General features: G+C 31.4%; 1 protein-coding gene and 1 non-coding gene across 3 annotated transcripts; both read right to left on the bottom strand.

The window, feature by feature from the left end:
- Positions 1 to 10145: 10145 nt before the first annotated feature.
- Positions 10146 to 16159, bottom strand: LOC101268872 (protein NRT1/ PTR FAMILY 5.1). Of its 2 annotated transcripts, none has more exons than XM_004240858.5 (4): positions 15922 to 16159; positions 15135 to 15352; positions 12326 to 12882; positions 10146 to 11202 (listed from the first exon to the last, which is right to left on the bottom strand). In XM_004240858.5, exons 1-4 carry the CDS (start codon positions 16025 to 16027, stop codon positions 10338 to 10340), a joined length of 1746 nt encoding a protein of 581 aa, XP_004240906.1. In that variant the 5' UTR covers positions 16028 to 16159; the 3' UTR covers positions 10146 to 10337. The 2 variants fall into 2 exon arrangements, with proteins under 2 accessions (XP_004240906.1, XP_010322161.1); XM_010323859.4 differs by having other exon boundaries at positions 15659 to 16063.
- LOC112939981 (U6 spliceosomal RNA) lies at positions 15376 to 15482 on the bottom strand. The gene has a single exon (XR_003247344.1). It is a non-coding gene; the product is annotated as a U6 spliceosomal RNA (small nuclear RNA).
- Positions 16160 to 20004: the final 3845 nt, after the last annotated feature.

The raw sequence follows: 20004 nt of genomic DNA, 5'->3' as shown, positions 1-20004 counted from the left end.
ATTTTCTTTATTTCTTTATTATTTGTTGAAAGTTTTATTTGTTGTTTTCTCATTATAATTTTACATATCATTTATTTAATGATTTTGTGTGGAAACTTGTTTCAATAAATTTAGATTATTTTATCTTTTGTTCCTATTCATATGATCTTGTCTGTTTATGGTAGCTACTGTGTTAGTATAAGATTTATTGCTATTACTGTTTGTTCGTTTCATCTTTTTCAATATATATATTTTATTTGTTTTGTTATGCTTTAGTCATTAGTGTTAATAATTTTATTTGAGTTGGTTTTGTATAGTAATTTTTCCGTATTTCGTTCATTGTGATTTCTTAATCACTAGTAGTAATATTTTTTTATTTTTTCTGGACTACTTATTTTGTTACAATAGTATAAGACATTTTACAAAAAAATGGCCAATGAAAAATCTCTTTGTAGGGTTTAGAGGCCTTCACATTTTAAAAGACGAAAATTTCATTAAGTTTATATTATTTATTTGTTAAATTGGCCAATGAAAAATTTATCCGTTGGATTTAGAGGCCTCCACATTTTAAAAGATGGAAGTTTATATTATTTATTTGTTAAATTGGCCAATGAAAAAAATCTCTCAGTCGATTTTCGAGGCCTTCCCATTTTAAAAAGACGGAATTTTAATTTAAGTTTATATATTTTATATGTTGAAATTGACCGTGAAGAAATTATAGTCGATTTCTAACGCCTTCCATGTTAATAAAACGGATTTTATTTTTAAGTTATTATTTGATTATTTATTTTTTTTATTTATATCAATTTAGTACTAGCTCTTTACTAAGTGTCTTTACAGGTACATCGAGTTACTTTCCATCGAAGCTATTCGAACAAAATTCGAATTGTAATTTTATTTATCATTGTGTATATTATTGGCGATAAGCAAACTTAGGCCGATTTCTATATTATTATTTTATCATATTATTTCTGTATATTGCGTGTTTATTAAATTTTATATTATTTATTTTCTCCTCGATTTGAAAAAAAATGAATTCAGTCAGGATCCACATTTGTACATTTCAAATGGTGCCTAACACCTTCCCTTCGGAATAACCTGAATCCTTACCTAGAATTTCTCGATTTTATAGATATTTAATTGACTTCCTATTTTTTTTTCCTAAAATTAGGTGGCAACTCCTTTAAAAATATTTTATTTCTTAAAACTCTTTTAAAATTGAATCAATTGATTATTTTTTGAGTCACCACGATGTTTCGCTCTATTAGAATAGAGTAGGGATGTAAAAAGAATGACGACTCCGCTGGGGAGGCAAAAGTTCTAACCAATATGAATTATTTTTTTCAAATTGAGGAAAATTTTCTTTATTGTGTTATACTTTGTATTTTGTATATTTTGTGATTATTTGTATATTATATTTGTTGTACATTCATTATTCATTTTATTGTATGTATATTATTATTGCATTTCATGGCTTTTTTCGGTTTATGTATAGTATATTAAAGAATGATTTTGCGAGATCGCAACTGAACTTTTTTATGCTCAACCCTTTTTCGAAATGATCGATAATTTATTGGTTCGTCATGAGTCCAATAGTTGACGTGAATTTCATCCTAAGTTGTCCACTTGGGTTTTCGATCATTCATAAGTCACTCTTAGTCAAACTAGCGTAGAGCTAAACCAAACCCTGAATTTAACGCATTGACCTAAGATGACTCAAACACCCAAGGCCTGTTGGGTCCATTAGAAAGACCACCTTCAGTCCATAATGGCCTCCGACCTAAACAGACAATCATAATTTTGTGTAATTTGAAGGATATATACGACATTTGAAAACACTTGTCCATCTGATTAGAGGGTTATTTTAATAATCTTTTTTTTTGAAACTCGGTTCTTCACAAGATATCATTCCATCCAAAAGTGTTGGCAATCGAAGATGACAACAAGTTCAAGAAGAAGTATCTTCCACAAAGGCTTAGTTTATGACTATTAACCTGCGTGAGACTGATTATTTGTATCCTTTATTTTCTTTTTTATTTTGTAATAATATTTGAATTATTCATAAAATTGTACTAAGTGTTTTGGGGGTACAATAAGAAGTTGTCAAATGGCGTAATACATTCTTTAGATCGATAGACCCACCCTTGGCATCAAAGGGTTACATATTTGTATAGGACGCGTAATAATTGTTTGTTTGCTATGTGAAATAATTAAGTTTGTCTTTCATTAAAAATAGTGTTTATGTATTAATTAATTCTTGTTGTAATATTTACATTGCCCATTATGAACACAAGCTAACACTTTTACCTTTTTAGTTTTTCTTCCTTTTAAGTTAGAGGCTTATTTACGTCAAAATTTGAAAATCATTGTTCGTCCGAAATTGCAATCGACAAGAAGACTCGTGAAATCTCATCCTTTGTATTTCACAAGACATCAATATCAAGTCAAAAGATAAATTAGGGGAGTTGTTGACTATGATGTTATATTTCTTTATTATTTTTTTATTATTATTATGGCCTTTCTTTCACACATTTTTCTTTTTTTTTCAAGACCATATAGTCGGGAATGGTTATAACAATGTTTGGATCTCATGAAAATTGAGAAAAGACACAGTTCAAAAGACATTCAAAGAAGAAATGTGATTACTATAAAAAAAGTATATAATGATAAACTACATTTTACAGGCAATACAAAGATTGATAGCTAAGTGGATATAAAACATATTAGTGCGAAAAAAAAGGGGTCGAAAAACACTTCATGACTACAAATTTTAGTAGACCTGGAAATTTCTTTGAGTTTGTCTAAAACTTTAAATTATTATACGCCTTATCTAAACGAACTACGTGAACCTGATTCTCATTTCGGTGAGATACGTAGGCAGTCATTCTTGTGTTTGGTATTATTTTTTCCAAAAAAAAAGTAAAAATAAAATAATTTGTTAATATTTTTAAAGTCATTTCTGCATAAACTACGCACACCTGATTCTCATATTAATGAGATACATATGCAGCTCTTCTTGGGTTCGGTAATCATTCTTTCAAAAAATAAAATAACTTGTACATAATGTAAGAGTCATGTCTTCAGCTCGGTTGGAATCTATGCAGTTAAGAGCATGTATATATATTCGATATGATGGAAAAGACCGACTTTGTGATAAACAATAGATTCTTGTGGTACCTCTTATCTGTACTTTTGTGATACTTCAAAATTTTCTTACATGCAATCAAGATAAGAATAAAACTAACCCTATGTTTCATGTGCATTGTGTGGTGAGCTTTTGATCAAAGTTCAATTGTATTACACTGTTGATCTAGAACTTGACCTGAATGTTTTTTGAGGCAAAATCGTAAGTAATATTTGGTTTGAGAAAGAATTGTAGACCTTTCTTGACCGATAATGCCTTTCAAAGCCTACCAAATTACATTAACTCATAGTTTTCCACTTTTGAGTACTTACAAGCACTATTCTCTCTTGGCCCAACCTTCTTGAGTGCACCAAGAATGTGCAAATTATAAGAGGAGATCCATGTTTGAAATTTTTTAAAATAAAGATATCGAGCCTCTCAAAATCAAGGAAGCAAAGACTTTTAGAGCAAAAAAGAAAGAAAGGAAGAAAGAAAAGGTGAAAGAAATAAAGAAAGACAAAAAAAATACCCTTATAGGGTCAATGAAAGGCGGGAAGGAAAATACTCCAACAAAAAGGAGAAAAAATTATAATAAAGAGATGAAATTTATGAAAAGCTCCAAGAAATAAGGGCTCAAAAGAAGTCAAAACAAAGAGAGAAAAAAAGGAGAAAAACTCCAAAAATGAAAAGTCAAAAGAAGTCAAAATAAACGAAAAAAAGGGAAAAGCGTCAAAAAATGAAAATTCAAAAGAAGTTGAAAGGGGGGAGAACAATGAAGAGGATCTAACGCCAAAGGCGTACCAATCATTAAGAGCACAAATTCTGTGTAACGCTCAAGGAGGAATTCAGTCACTTTTATCCCAGATAAATATCCTACCCATCCCTAAGCCTATATTACAAGTCAATGACAAGCCCTACATGATCTCATTTCAAATGTTCTTACATTAGTGGAGATTTACATAAGGGTCAAGTGTATGGTATCACAATTGAGTGCATTGAAAATTCTTGAGAATGTGAGAGTGAGTGCATTTTGAAAAATGTCCTATAATCAAATGTTTCAAATATGTGTGAAATAGGATAATTTTTTATCGCGAATGCACTTGAAACATGAGGATTGGTACAATTCAAAACCTTTGTTTGAAGCAAGATGAACAGATCTTGTTGATCCTTAAGTATATTTGAGGCATCACCTGAATCTGTAGAAATTACCTTGAATTCAATCTTAAAAGAAAAAAAAAGGAATGAGAGATTTACCTTCAATCGTAACTGTTGGTACCAATTGTAGTCAAGATTTGACTCTCATCACATTCTTTATTTTTTTTAAAAAAAAGTGAGCAAACATATTTTTGAACTTTTTTTAGGGTCTTTCCATTTTTTTTTTAAAAAAAAGGAAATTGTTTTTTGAGTTGTTTATTATAAAAGGTGTCATTAGGTTAATTTTTTAGCATTATTATTTCACTAACAGACTTTACACTATATAGATTACATTATATATATATATATATATATATATATATATATATACACACACACACACACACACACACCTGCTATCTTTGACTACAATTATCTTCCTAACAACTTAACAGTATTCTGTTACACTAGGCAGAATAAGATCAATGACAGTTGTCATTGAGTTATTCTTAACTACTTGACTCAACACCCTCCCTTAAGCTGATGGTTGGAAGATATCTTTCAAACTCAGCTTGGACATAAGATACTCATGTTGTTGTCTTCCTAAGCTCTTGGTCAACAAATCTTCTAGTTGTTCTTTTGTGGAAACATGATGAGTATGGATAGTACCCTGTACAATTTATTTCCTGACAAGGTGACAGTCAACATCGATGTGCTTGTTCTCTCCTGAAATATAGGATTTGCTGCAATTTGAATTGCAGTCTTGCTGTCACAATACAAATGTATTGGAGTTTCAACCACAATTCCTAGCTCCTTGTACAGGCCAATTAACCATTTTATCTCTGCAACTACAGATGCCATGTTCCTGAACTCAGCTTGAACCTTGCTTTTTAGATTTCCATGACACCACTGCATTCCCAAACTTGACCAGGTAACCTGTAATTGATCTCTTGGTTAGTAAACATCCACCCTAGTCTGAATCACAATAAGCTTCAAGTTTGTTGGAACTGTCTGCTGGCATTAACAGGACCAAGTCTAGGTGCTCCCTTAATGTACTTGACCACTCTTAGGGCAACCTCGATATGTGACGTTTTGGGCTTGTGCATAAACTGACTCAACACTTGAACCACATAGGCAATGTCAATCCTGGTCATGGTTAAGCAGAGTAATCTTCCTACTAACCTTTGATATTGACTAGGATCAGTCAGTAACTTGTCCTTCTCTTCAATAGATTCCTCATTTATGAATGTGTCATACTCAGTAGATGTAAGTTTTAGGTTTGTTTCCAAGGTTGTAGTGAGTGGTTTGGTTCTACTTAATCACATCTCGGATACCATCTCTAATGCATATTTTCTTTGGCTCATCACAATGCCTCTTTTGGATCTAGCAAACTCAATACCTAAGAAGAACTATAATTTTCCTAAGTCCTTCATCTTGAACTTAAGCTTCAAATCATTTCTGTTCTAATGTATTAGTTGAGCTCTACTACCAGTTATAAAAAGGTCATCCACATACACTAAGACAATCACTAAGTCCCCACCAGACACCTTAGTGAATAAATAGTAGTAATAGTGACTTTGAGAGAAGCCCAACTGGACCAAGGCATCTGTAAGTTTCCTGCTCCACTGTCTTGGAGTCTGCTTGAATCCATTCAGTGATTTATGGAGTTTGAAGACATTGTGTGTCCCTCCCTGACTGGCAAACCCAGGTGGAACCTCCATATACACCTCCTCCGATAAGTCTCCATGAAGAAACACATTTTGAACATGCAAGATAGACCACCCTTTTGCAACAGCTATAGAAACCACAGACCTAACTGTGACAATCATGGCCACAGGAAAAAAGCTCTCAGTATAATCTAACCCCTCTTGTTTACTAAACCCCTTTGCCACCAGTCTGGCTTTATATCTCTCCATAGAACCTGAGGCAGTGTACTTTATCTTGAATATCCATTTGCATCCAATTGGATGTTTACCAGGTGTTAAGGGAACTATGCTCCATGTAGCATTGTCTTATAGAGTTCGAGTCTCGGTTTTCATGGCTGCAATCCACTTAGGATCATGCAAAGACTCATAATAAGTAGCAGGGTCTGTAATAGCTTAATAAGAAGATAATGCAGTATTAAACGAGGATGAGACTTGATTATGCCCCACTACTTGTGATATAGGATAACAACAATTTGCATTACCATGCTTCTGAGTAATATAATCATTCATACATACCGGAGGCTTAGAAGTTCTGGATGATTTCCTAACCACAACTGAAGGAGGTCCAACTGTAGACACAATTGGAGAATCAGGGATCGAAACAACAAGGGGCATGAGTGTGTGGAGGTATCAACAGGTACAACTAAGTTATTCGGAGGAGCAATATTGGATGGAGGTATATCTAGAGCAGGAAATAAAGGAGGTAGGTCGGCAGTGACATGCTTAAAAGGGTAAATATCCTCCTTGAATACAACATCTCTGCTAACACAAAATATCTTTGAACTTAGACCATACATGATGTAGCCCTTTTGTGTTGATGAATAACCTAGGAAAACAGCAGGATAAGATCTTGGAGAGAATTTGTCCACCTTTTGATTTGTGTAACATACCCCAGGCAAAATGTTCTCATATGAGCCAAGAAAGGGGAAAACTTGTGAAGCATTTCAAACGGGAACTGAACCTAAAGTACTGGAGTGGGAAGCCTGTTGATGATGTAGGTGACAATATTAACACATTCTCCCCAAAATTTGGGTGCAACCTTTCTTTGAAGTCTGAGGGCCCTGGCAACCTCCAATATTTTCTATGTCGCCTATCAGCTACTCCATTCTGCTGAGGAGTGAACACACAAGAACTCTGGTGGATAATCCCTAAGGGTTGTAGCAATTGTTTCATGGAGAAGTTAAAGAACTCACATCCATTGTCAGTTCTGAGAAACTTGACAGAGAAAGTATATACATTCTTCACCATGAGCAGGAAGGAAGTAATAGCAGCAATTACATCAGACTTAGTAGGTAAAAGAAAAATCCACATATATTTGGAGTGATCATCGACAAGCGTTAAGAAGTATCTTTTGCCATTATAAGTGGGAATGGATTCAATACATCACCGTGAATGAGATCAAAAAATGAATTAGATCTAGTAGTTTTTAAAAGAAATGGACGTCTAGTTTGTTTAGCTAGAGGATAAAACTGCAAGAGCACACAGACTCACAATGTACTGATCCAAGAACTCCTAGTGTCTTCATAACTCCAGCAGAAACATGACCAAGTCTTCTATGCCAAAGGCCAGCATCTATCTCACTGGTTTGCACTGATTCAACTGCACAAGTTTGTACTGAATTGCTTTTTGAAACTTCCTCAGTAATATGCTTCTTACTGTAGTGATTTGTAAGAATGTATAGGTCACCCTTCTCCCTACCAATCCCCTTCACCTGACCAGTGAAAAGGTCCTGAAAAATACAGAAATCGGGATAGATATGCACTGCCCAATGCAATTCTTTGGTAAGTTTGGAAACAGATAATAGATTGTACTTGAAATCAGGGATATGGAGAACATTGGTGACTGCATCATGGTTTGAGAATACACAAGAGGAACCTATATGACTTACACTGGCTACATTTCCAGTGGGTAGAAGTACTTGAGTCTCCTTAAGGTGTGAAACACTTCTAGTGTTGGTTAACAACTGTAATGACTCAACCATGTGACTGGATGAATCAGAGTCAATTATCCATTAAGTTTCTCTCTAAGTGTACCACAGTGACATACCTGCTGCCATAGATGAGTGAGTGTCTTCAGGTTTAGAGCCAAGCATCAACAGGATCTTGTGATATTGTTCCTTGGTGAATTGTGGTAGCCCAGTGAGGATTTCATTAGCTTTCTCAGGCTGGTTAGATTCATCATGTTGCTGCATCTTTGAAGGTCCTGAAAAATTGACAGAAGCACCAAAATTGCCGCCAGTCATAGTACCAAACCTGTTACCATTTTGTCCACCAGGAGATGGATTGCTCTTGCAAAAGAATTGTTATACTTATTCTTGTGCTTGTAATCAGAAGGATAACCAACGAGTTTATAGCAAGCATTTTTGGAATGACCTCGAATATGGCATTATTCACACACTACATCAGATCTGCGAGGTCTATTAGCATAACTATCAGAGTAATGGTTTGGAGTACCAGATCCACCACGACCTCCACCTGGATAATTGTTCCCTGAGACACCAGCTCGACCACCACCATGTCCTAGACGACTGTTACCTTTAGTGTTACTGAATAACGTAATTCCTTCTGGATTATCAAATAGAATAGGAGAATTTATAGATCTTCTACTCTCCTCAGAAATGATCATAGCATACACCTTGTTTATAGATGGTGTAGGAGTCATCAACATAATTTGGCCACATATTTGGGAGTAGGATTCATTGAGACCCATGAGGAACTGTAGAAGGCATTAATATTCAAAGTGCTCACTGTATTTCCTCAATTTAATGCAGTTGCAGCAAGGACAGGGATTAAGGCATCAAATTCAGCCCGGATCTCCTTCATCTTTGAGAAATAACTTGAAACTGAAGATGTGCCTTGAAATAGATAGGAGAGTAGCTTATGAAGATGAAATATTCTAGAGTCATTAACCTTGTCGAATCTCTCTTATAGATCCAACCATAACTTGTATGCACTGGATGTGTAGATGATCCCGCTGAGTAGTTCCGTGCTTATTAAATTCATGATCCACGAGAGCACAATAGCATTGCATTTTTCCCAAAGTTGATGCAACGATGAATCAAACTTTTCGATTGGATATCGGCCATTGACAAAGCCTAATTTGCTTTTACCAAGCAAACTGATGCACATGGTGCTGCTCCATAACGCACAGTTTTTGGACCAGTTAATTTGATCGAGATCAATGAACTTCCTGGCGTATCACACGATTGAAGAAACAGAGGGTGATGTTGATCGATTACCACAATTTTAGTCGTGTCATTGCCTGTGTTATCACTCTTAATCGACATCTTCGCAATTGAACCTGAATCCACTCCAACTGTTTGCAAAAAAATGATTGATTAATAATATAGTTAGAAAGCGTAGAGCTCTAATACCATGTTAAACTCCATGAACTTCTTCAGATTAAGCAGTTAGAAGATAGAGAGTAATTGGAGAAGATGAATTAGGAACTGAGCATTATTATTTCACTAACTGACTTTACACTATGTAGATTACATTATATATATACACCTGCTATCTTTAACAACATCTGTCTTCCTAACAACTTAACAGTATTCTGTTACACTAAGCAGAATAAGATCAATGACAGTTGTCATTGAGTTATACTTAACTACTTGACTCAACAGAATTAAATAATTATACTTATACCATTTTGTATATAAACTACTTTGACTTAGAGTTTGGTTTTCTATTTTTATTTCTGATTATCTTAAACACTTGGTAATTCTACAACGTAAAACTGTTTATTTTTTAGCAACATCTAACTTGTGAACTCATGTGCACAGTTTATTTGGTTTGTCACTTTATTTCTAATTAATTTTCAATGTTCTTTTTGGTCAAGGTTAAATAGATAATCGAACTGATAACGATAAAAAATCGATAAACCAATAACTGATAAGCCAATATATTAATGGTTATGTAACGATTTAACAGCTTTACAAATCGATAACCAATAAGCCAAACCATTAAACTTCAAAATCGAACTGAATCGATCGATACGCAGCGGATGCCTAGAAGAAGAGAAACATGACCAATCGAGATCCCCCTATAACATTGGAAAAGCTAAGATATAGCAGGTATGGAATGACTAACTAGGTTGTTTCAAGAAGAAGAGTGATATTAGAACTGCAACAACTATAATGGTATCAAGATTACTCTAATTAAATCAAAATATGAAAATTGGGAAGGATGGAGGAGATGAGATTCTTAAAGCTTTTTTTATTTATGAGATAACTATTTAAACATGACATACCATGCAAAAATAACTATATTAATTAGCTATGGTATGTAATTGACTTATACAACAGGAAGTTAAAAAAAAAAAAAGATTGAGATTAATACTAAATCAACTAATGTATATATAACATAATTTAATCCTTAAATAATCTTCCAAATCTAAGGAAGAAGGTCTATGACTTTGCCTTCCAACTCTGGAAATTCATCCTTCATTTCCCTGGATTCCCTTTTATAGATATATCGATTGGATGCCCACAGAAAAACTCCCAAATTTAAGACAGACATGACCAAGAGAAAACCATAATAGTAATCCAAGTGTGAATCATTCATATTGTCTCCAATCCAGCTCTTCCCTCCATTACTCCCTGTAATTTTATCAACCATAGTCACCAAAAAGCTATTCAAGAAATTTCCAAGCCCGATCCCACTAGTGAAAAACGTCGTTCCGAGGCTTTGCATATCTTCTGGTGACTGATCATAGAAAAATTCAAGCAAACCTATGGCATTAAACACATCAGCAACACCCAATAGCACATACTGAGGCAACAAACAAAATATTGTCATAGGGACTATTTCTTTAGGCCCGTTGATGCGATGCATTTTAATGACGTGCATCCTTCTCACTTCCACCGCGTAAGCAAACGTGATGGCTAGAATTTGAATGAAGAACCCTGTTCCTAACCTCTGGAGCAATGTGATTCCTCTTGGATTTCCTGTTTTCTTGCGCATAAAAGGCACAAAATATCGATCGTACATTGGCACAGATAATAGCATAGTTAGAGTCACGAAGCTTCCTAATGATGCTGCTGGAATCTGAAATGTTGAACCCAAATGTCTGTCCAAAGTGGTTCCTTGTTTCACAAACAGAGTGTTTATTTGTGCCCATATGGTGCTAGGGATTAAGGTTACAAGCCATATCATGGCCATTCCTGTGATCAACTTTGCTCCTTCCACTTGAGTCACTGTACATGGTAGCCTTGAACCTGTATCATTGTCATGTTTCATTGCTGCTTTGTCCAAGAACCTGAATAAAACAGAGTTATTTTGGCTTATTTGATATTGTTGAGTATACAATTAAATAATAAAATTATGTTTTCTCTAATATTTAAGCTTTTAGATAAGATAATCATACACATTATCATAATAGAAAGAGATTTTGAGATAGTCACACACTTCATCATTATCAGATAAATGCTCAATTATATATGGTGCTCATTTATTTGACTCTTTGCCATGATTTGGGACTTTGGTTTAATTTGTCATTAAGTATATGCTAGTAATATATTAATCAATCTATGTCATATTAAGGCAGCTAATTATGGGGATTTTGTGCCTTGCCTGTGGTAAAGGCAACTCATAGGATTAGGCTAATGATGATGTGGATCGATCAGTTGGATAGATTCCAAGTCCAATTTGATTGTAACTATAGTAACAGCGAATTTTATGGTTGGTTGTGTCTTAGGTCCCTCATTTATCCTTAAGCTATCAGAGTAATTATATGTGTCATCTATTTTAATTTGTTTGTCTGATTTTGACTTGTTTCTTAACAAAATAAAAAAGGCAAAATATTATGATCTTAATCTAAATATATGCAAAATGAACTAAAATGAGTATCTTTTAATTTTAAATATATTTATGTGAAAAAGTGAAAATTAAAGAGTTACGGAATAAAATGATAACATATTCTTTTTAAAACTGACAAAAAGTGAAAGGTAGACAGATAAATTAAAATTGAAATTGACAATTAACAGGTTGCCACGTTGAAACTAGTGATAGCTGCTGTTCTTATGCAACTTGACAAAAAGGAAAGCAACCATGCTTAAAGAACCAACAGTAGAGCAGTGTAAATAATACTTTGTTCACTTTTATTTGTTATGTTGTGCTTTTTTAATGTTAATTTGATTAATTAAATTTAACTATTCAAAAATTATTCAAAGAATTATAAATTGCAATTCTTTTGCATATCAATATGATAAAAAAATATTAATCAAAATTTTTATGATTTGACTCTAAATAAAGAAAACGATGACAAATAGAAGTGGACAGGAGAGAGTATTACACAGCATAAAAACAAATACTCAAATGCTATAGATCATGTAAAAACATAGTAACCTTATTAAAGGCGATATCTTCCGATAAAAACTTACCTAAATACTGGAGTGTGATGGACTTGTCGTTTCCCCGTAGTGAAATAATATTGCATATCAAGTTCATGAAGTTGTGAAGAGTCATTAGGTAGTTCCATTTTCCTGTTGGCAAATGCAACAATAGGAACACGAAATAGATCCTTAGCAGGATGTTGAGACTTTCTAACTTTATGCCTGTAAGTTGGTGTCCCAATATAGAAAATGATTAGTGAAAATATTAATCCAACAGTTGGAATTCCATAACCTAATCCCCAACTCATGTTTTCTTGAATGTAAACAAGTCCAATTGTGGCAAGTAAAGCACCACCAAATGTACTAAACATCCACCAATTGAAGAAGGAAACTTTAAGTTTTTTTTCATGGGGATTAAAATCGTCGAATTGGTCAGCACCAAATGTTGATATATTAGGCTTAGTTCCACCAGCACCAATGGCTATTATGTACAACGATGCATAGAAGAAACCAATTTGAGATGTTGAAGCTTTGTTGCATACTCCATTTTCACAACTTGGCTTCAAAATTTTTATTGATACGGCCATTGTCAAAAGAACCATTCCCTGGTGGAAAATTATAGTTCCATCAGTCCATTTTATTATAATTAATCAGAAAAATAAGTAAGTGTAGTTAAATATTAATTCTCTCCGTTAGATTATTTTTCATTTTACACGCTACTCAAATTATATAACTAACGATCATTAATTTTACTAATTAATTTACCTTTTATATCCATATTTATATATATCAAGATAATTTGTGAACAAATGCTCAATAGCACAAGCCATGAATATATATATATATTTATCATTGGAGTAGATGCAAAATAATTAGTGAACACTCGAATTTTATTTTATTTTTGCAATTTCAAAGGGTATTACTTTTTGGATTATAAAATGGATTATTTTAAATTAACTTTATTTTGATAAGTGTAAGTAATTTATGATATATATTTTTCTTAAGATGATAGATTAATATGAAACTGAGTAGTACTAACCAAATGAAAAAAAATGGAAAAAAAAAATCAAGTCACTATCGCACTAAAAAGGGACAAAATTTGACTGGTGATGAAACCGAAACTCTGAAAATGAAGTAAAAAGCTATCTCATTTTCATTCCAGCAGAGCGCTCATAAATCTCCTCTAAAATTGATCACTAAATTAACACAAAAATACAGGTGGCAATTAATTTAAACTTCAAACAAGTTATAGCACTTACCCATAATTTGTTCGAGAAACTGATCTTTTATGACTATTTACAAATTGAATAATAAAATAAAATACTTTCAAATCTTTTATGCAAATTTATCTTTAAAAAGACTTATAATTAAAAAATATATTGTAGAGAATTATAAAATTAAATCCTCCTATATGATTCACATACTAGTTATACTTGAATTATCTGAGTATTAATAATGCAAGAATTTTCATCAATTAACAATAATATGTGGACTATAGTATCGAGATAGTCTGCTACAAAGATACTTTATTTTTAAGATAATAACATATTGTTTCTTATTTCACTTCCTGAGAATATTAAAATAAATAAATTATGAAAAATCTCAATAGCTTAGTTAATTGACTACTTGGCAGATGTCCAAACCCCTCTCAATTTCCATTCTTCTACCCCAATTTTTTTAAAAAAATGAATTAAAAAAAATTAATATAGAGGTTATTAGCAGATACCAAATACTGCATTAGTTATATGAAATTCATATTAGAAACCAAAGCTTATACTATTATTTATGTATAGTACTGTTCTCAGTTTACAAATTAAATAGGGTAGTATTAACGTTTCAGTTTATTTGATATATTTTTCTTTTTCGTCGATCCTAAAAGAATAACACATTTCGAAATTCGATTATAATTAAAAAATTCACTCCAAGTTAATTTACAGTCACACGAACATTTATGACTTGTTTCAAATCATAAATTTCAAAAAAATTATTTTTTAATTATGAATTACATCACAATAAACAACAACACCATATTGGTCTAAAAGTCTCTTAAAAGGGAGAGAAAAGGTTGTTAAGAGCAAGGAGAATTAGTGGATCCGTCTCATTGTTTTGTCAGCTGGCTGTATCATTGCAGCATATATCTCATTATCAATTAATTAAAATTTAAGTGAGCATTTAAAATACATTCAACGCTCATATTTAATTATTCTAAAATTATATATACATATATATATACAAAATAGTTAGTGGTGTACGGCTAGGGCAAACCACCAACTATATATGTGGCTTAACTTAGACACGGGTCATTTTCTAGCCAGGGAAAAATGGAATTAATGTTTACAGGCCCTACTTAAAAAAAGTAAAAGAAATCGTCTAAATAATTAATTGGTAATTATAGTGCATTGTAGGCCAATAACGATAGACGTTAGTGGTGCGGAAATGATTATATTTAATTATATGCAATTGGACTAAATCGTTTGAAAGGTTCCTTTTGTAGCTTCTTAACTAAAGATTTACAAATTAAAAAGTGTATTTATCACTCACGTGACTGAAAGGAGATACTCATAAGGGGCGGATCTACAGTAGCCGGTGGAGGTTTTTTCGAAATCCTACCCCATTATGGTAGATTATCTGATTATATTAAGTTTTTGCGTGTGATACTTTTTTCTTTTTAGTCCGTCTCGTTATTTTATTATAATTAGAAATAATTTAGCTTTAAAATTTCTCTTTTATTTTTAATGAAATGATTCTCAACAACACAAATTCAATATTTAAATCATAAATTATTTTTAAAAATTCTTTTACACATTATACGGACGTCACGTTAAATGAAATGAAAGAGGGAGATGTGTTTGCGTACCATGACGTAAATAATTGAAGAGAATGTGAAGGTCCAGAAGCGGCCCAAGTAAGTATCAGCAACATAAGCACCAAGAAGTGGTGTAATCCAAACAGATCCAGACCAATTATTCACATTTCTAACTGATGCAACTGTATCTTCATGTAGTTGGCTTGTTAAATACACCACTAAGTTTGAAGCTATTCCATAAAAAGCCATCCTCTCAAATGCTTCATAACCTGCACTTCATTGTTCATACAATTAAAATCTAATACATGGATCGGACCAATTCTGTCATCATTGCGTAACAACCATGCTAATCTTTTCTATATCGTTCCAATTTTATCAGATAGGAAAAATCTAGTTCATGGATTTGACTTATAATAAATCTTATATTCCAAAACCTTTTACTTAATATCATCATCCTCTTTCTAAGAATCAATATGTCATCCTTCCATATGTGTTTTTCATAAAGAAACATTGGACAAGTTGAGTTGGTCCTTAATTAGCCAATCGAGATTAGTGGTGGAGTAGTAGTGTTTCACCCTTAATCAGAGCTTTCATGTTCGAGCCTTGGGTATGCAGAAAATCCTGTTGGAAGTTCCACCCCGAATGGGCCTTGCAGAGCGCAATTTGAATTTAGTCGGACCTCCAATGTGGACTCCGAACATCGGGTTGAAAAAAAAAACTTTTAGTGTAGTGTTATTTTATGGCTATGGCACCGGTGGAGATGTAAGAACTAACAACATATATATATTTTTATGAGATAGCTAATAATTAATAATGATAGAGAAGGAGGTTTAATTACCTACAAGGAAAGAACAAGCTTTCCATTTGCCAGTTTTGTTGGCTAAGACAGGATGACCACGAAGATCAACGGTGCCATCTTGTGTGTAATCATTGTTAGCTTCCATTACATAAATATACTATTAAGGAATTGTTGAAAAAATGAAGTTAAGGAGGTGGCTATATGTAGGCAATATAATGGTGCTACTGTACAGCTAGATGTCAATGACATGGACCATATATATATGCTTGTCCCTATAATTATACATTAAGATGTCCCACATCGATAGAGAGATGAAAATTTGATCTCCTAATATGAACTTGGAAAAATTTACTCACATGAGCTAACATTATTGGGGTTAAGTTAGGCTCATATGTCATATCTTAGTATTATACTAATATTGTATTATCCCTCTAATGTAAAATTCTTTTAGTTACGTTACATATTTCTTTGAATGGTCCATCAGAATATTCTATCGAAGTCACTTTATTTCATTTTAAAACAATAATGCAATATACTTCTAAAATCACTTTTGTTCACTATATATATAATAATGTAATTTAAAGTATAGTTTACCATCAAGTAAAATATTAAAAAATAAATAAATGTCCCAAGAGCATAGAGACTATTTTGGGGCAAACAACCCAACAAGTGTTGATCTCATCAAACTTTAGTGTCTTACGATCATTATAGGGTAACTCTGGTCTTTATTTTACTTTTGACAAGCTACAAAGTTTTATTCTATAATTAATACTAAGTATTGTTTATCAATTCTTTATAGAATAATGAGCTTATTTAAAATGTTGCAAGTAAAGATTGATGCATGTTTAATTTGTGATAGTCATTTAAAATTGAAACAGTTGGTTGGAAGATATGTCATCCTAGAGATATGAGGTGAAAGATGCAACCACGTTAGGTATACTCTGTCATAATTCATGAGTATTCTACCACACCTTATGTAGGTATGTTTTTAGTTAGCTCAACACAATTTTAAAATTCAGTGTTTAAATTAAATCTATGATCCTAGGTGTTAAATGAATGGTTTGAACAAGCTAAAATATTGACAAACTAGTAAATTGTTACTTTGGACGAGACATGGATTGAACCAATATGGATAAATAAATCCAATCTATGCAAATTAACCCATGAACTATGATCATTAATAGTGAAACATCATCGGCACCACCTACATACGTAGGAACAGGACAATTAAGATTAAATGATCAGAAAGATGTGTAAAAAGATATTTAAATAAACTTATTTATAAATTATTTTTAAAAAGTCAATTTGAATATTTTTGAGTTCGATTCATTTCTTTTTTTCTTAATTTTGGTATTCAAATATATAAATAAAAAGAAAACTGATCACTCAGACATAAATTTCTGAATCCAAATGATGTTACTCTAAAAGAATATCCCCACCATTAATTCACTCAGATTCCATAGATTCAATCATGAGTTATTGACCAAGAAGTGTGATGGGAAAAATGAGGAAATGCAAAAAGAATCAAAATATACATAGGAAGCCCAACAATAATTTCATCAGGTATATAGTTGTAGTTGGCCACACAAATTAAATATAGCAACTTATCTCCATTCTAATTGGTATATCTCTTTTAAATCCCACTACAACAGCGTAAACCACACTTGAATATTATATACGTATATACGACAAATCAATAGATCTCATTTCTCTTTTTGATATCTAATTAAGTAGAATTATAATTAAATAAAGATTTTAAGCAATATACATCAGAGTTATTTTGACCGTCTGCGTTAAATTAGGTAAATATTAGTAATTAATTAATTATAAGTATATATATTACGTGGCTATTAGCCATTTATCTTTTACATCGCATAAGATATAAATAATTTTTAAAAAAAATATTAATTCAATAGGATTGTATATTATAAACTAAACGTATGTGAATACTATACATGAATAACTTATTTCAAATTATATAACTACCCAACGTCGTAAGCTTATACAAAGTTTAATATATGAATTAGTTGTTTTACTAGTTACAAAAACAACAATTTATTTTAATCAATTATAACAAGTTATTTTTCATTTCGACGTTATCACATCAATCAAGTTTACTATTAAGAATAACATAATTCTATGTCAATTTTATTTGATAAATTTAAGAAAATTACATAAAATTACATATCGTAATATAACCGAACGAAGTGAAAAATCTTAAATTATACTTTAGATAGACTAATTAAGCTGCTAAATAAAAAAAAAACGTATTTTATGAGTGAGTGGTCGGTGAAAAAAAATTAAAGCTTAATTGCATGAAACATGAAATGATAGTTTTTTTATACGAGAGAAAACTAAACAAAATAGATAACTACACAAAATTCTAGATTATACTTTAGATAGAATTAATTAAGCTGCTAAATACAATATACACATTTTACGAGTGAATAGTAGGTTAACATAAATTAAAGCATAAATGCATGAAACATGAAATGATGGTTTTTTTCTTCGAGGGAAAACTACACAAAATAGATTTAACTGTGAAATTATACATTCAAATTCGATTTAATCTAAATTAGTTATTTTTAATGGACTCATGACCCAAATTATTTACTTTGAATACCTCATTTTCTTCTTTCTTATTCTGTGCATGATGTCAATATCACTATTATGAATTAATCATCTATGATACTCCATTGGTGCTATACTGATAACATATTAATATCATTTAGTATTGAGCTTAATTCTGTATGATATTCTGTTAGCATGATATATTATCAGTATTATATATGATTTGACTTTTTTTTAAGAAGTGAATAAGAAATAATACATAGAAAAATATTAAAGTCACAATTTTATCAAATTAAACTTTAAATTAATAAAAAATATATTTTTATATTTTTTAAAATTAAAATATCAAAGAATTAAAACATATCTAAATAATATCATAATAATATTTAAATTAATATAAACTGTCGCACAAGTCAGTTGGTTATGTACCTCAATTATTATGATGGTCGTGAGTTTGATTCCTTCTTCTTCTTCTTCCTTTTTTTTTTATTGTTATTCTTTGTTTTTTTTTCTCCTTTTTTTTTAGTATTTTATATAAAAATAAATATTTAGCATTTCTTCGTTTTTCATTTTTCTGTTCTCTTTTCTTTTTTATTTTGGTTGGTATTTTATCGTGTAAAATAAATATGTAGAATTTCTTCGTTTTTCTTCTTTGTGTTCTTCCTTCTTTTTTTGGCTTTTGATATTTTATATAAAAATAAATATGTAGCACTATTATAAAATAAATATGTAATACAATTATATTTAATGATGAGATTATTTTCAAAATAAAAGTTCATCAAAAGCTTAAATTTTTTTATTACTTTTTGGAAAAGATATAATAATATACGTGAATTGTGTTATATATTGATAATTAAAAAGGCAATATTGTTTACATAAAAATTTTACGTGCATCACTTATTTAAGAGTAATTAATATTTTACTCTTTTGTGTTCTTTTCCCTTTTCTTAATAATAATATAGATTATAACTACAAACCACTGTCTGAGAAACTTTAATTTCCGTCTTTGTTTAAGTTGTGCAATGACTTGTACAAAGTGGATTTTTATTTGTTTCTCGTTCGGTATATATTTTATGTATAAAAGCTTTAATTAAATTTGAATGTATTAAATTTAAATCGCGCATTGTAGAGTCTATTTAGTGATAATATTTTCGTCTTTAATTAAGATCGTAACTGTTCAGCAACTGCGCCACCACAAAGTATGTTGACAAAGTGGATCTTTCAAATTTTAATGTCTGTTAAATTATTTAATTCGTGGTTAGAACATAACAACAAATTATACACGACGGTTAACAAGAATTTTTATTTTAGTAGTAGTTGATGAAACTTGTATTATCACAAATTTTAAAATTCGTCAAGATCGCAAAGCTTGATAATGGATCTATAATTTGGCAATTAATCCAAATGAATCGTCACAATTTGGCTCCAAATCCTTGTTGATCATCATAATTGTTGGTTGTACAAATTTTGGCATCATTTTTTTACTTGAAAAAAATGATTCCAATCAATTTTAAATGACTCCAAATTTAATCTTCACCGTTCTGATATCAA

Source organism: Solanum lycopersicum, chromosome 6, assembly GCF_036512215.1.
Source record: "Solanum lycopersicum chromosome 6, SLM_r2.1".
NCBI lineage: Eukaryota > Viridiplantae > Streptophyta > Magnoliopsida > Solanales > Solanaceae > Solanum > Solanum lycopersicum.
Note: the sequence above shows the minus strand (reverse complement) of the source record. Positions and strands in the feature narration are given on the sequence as shown.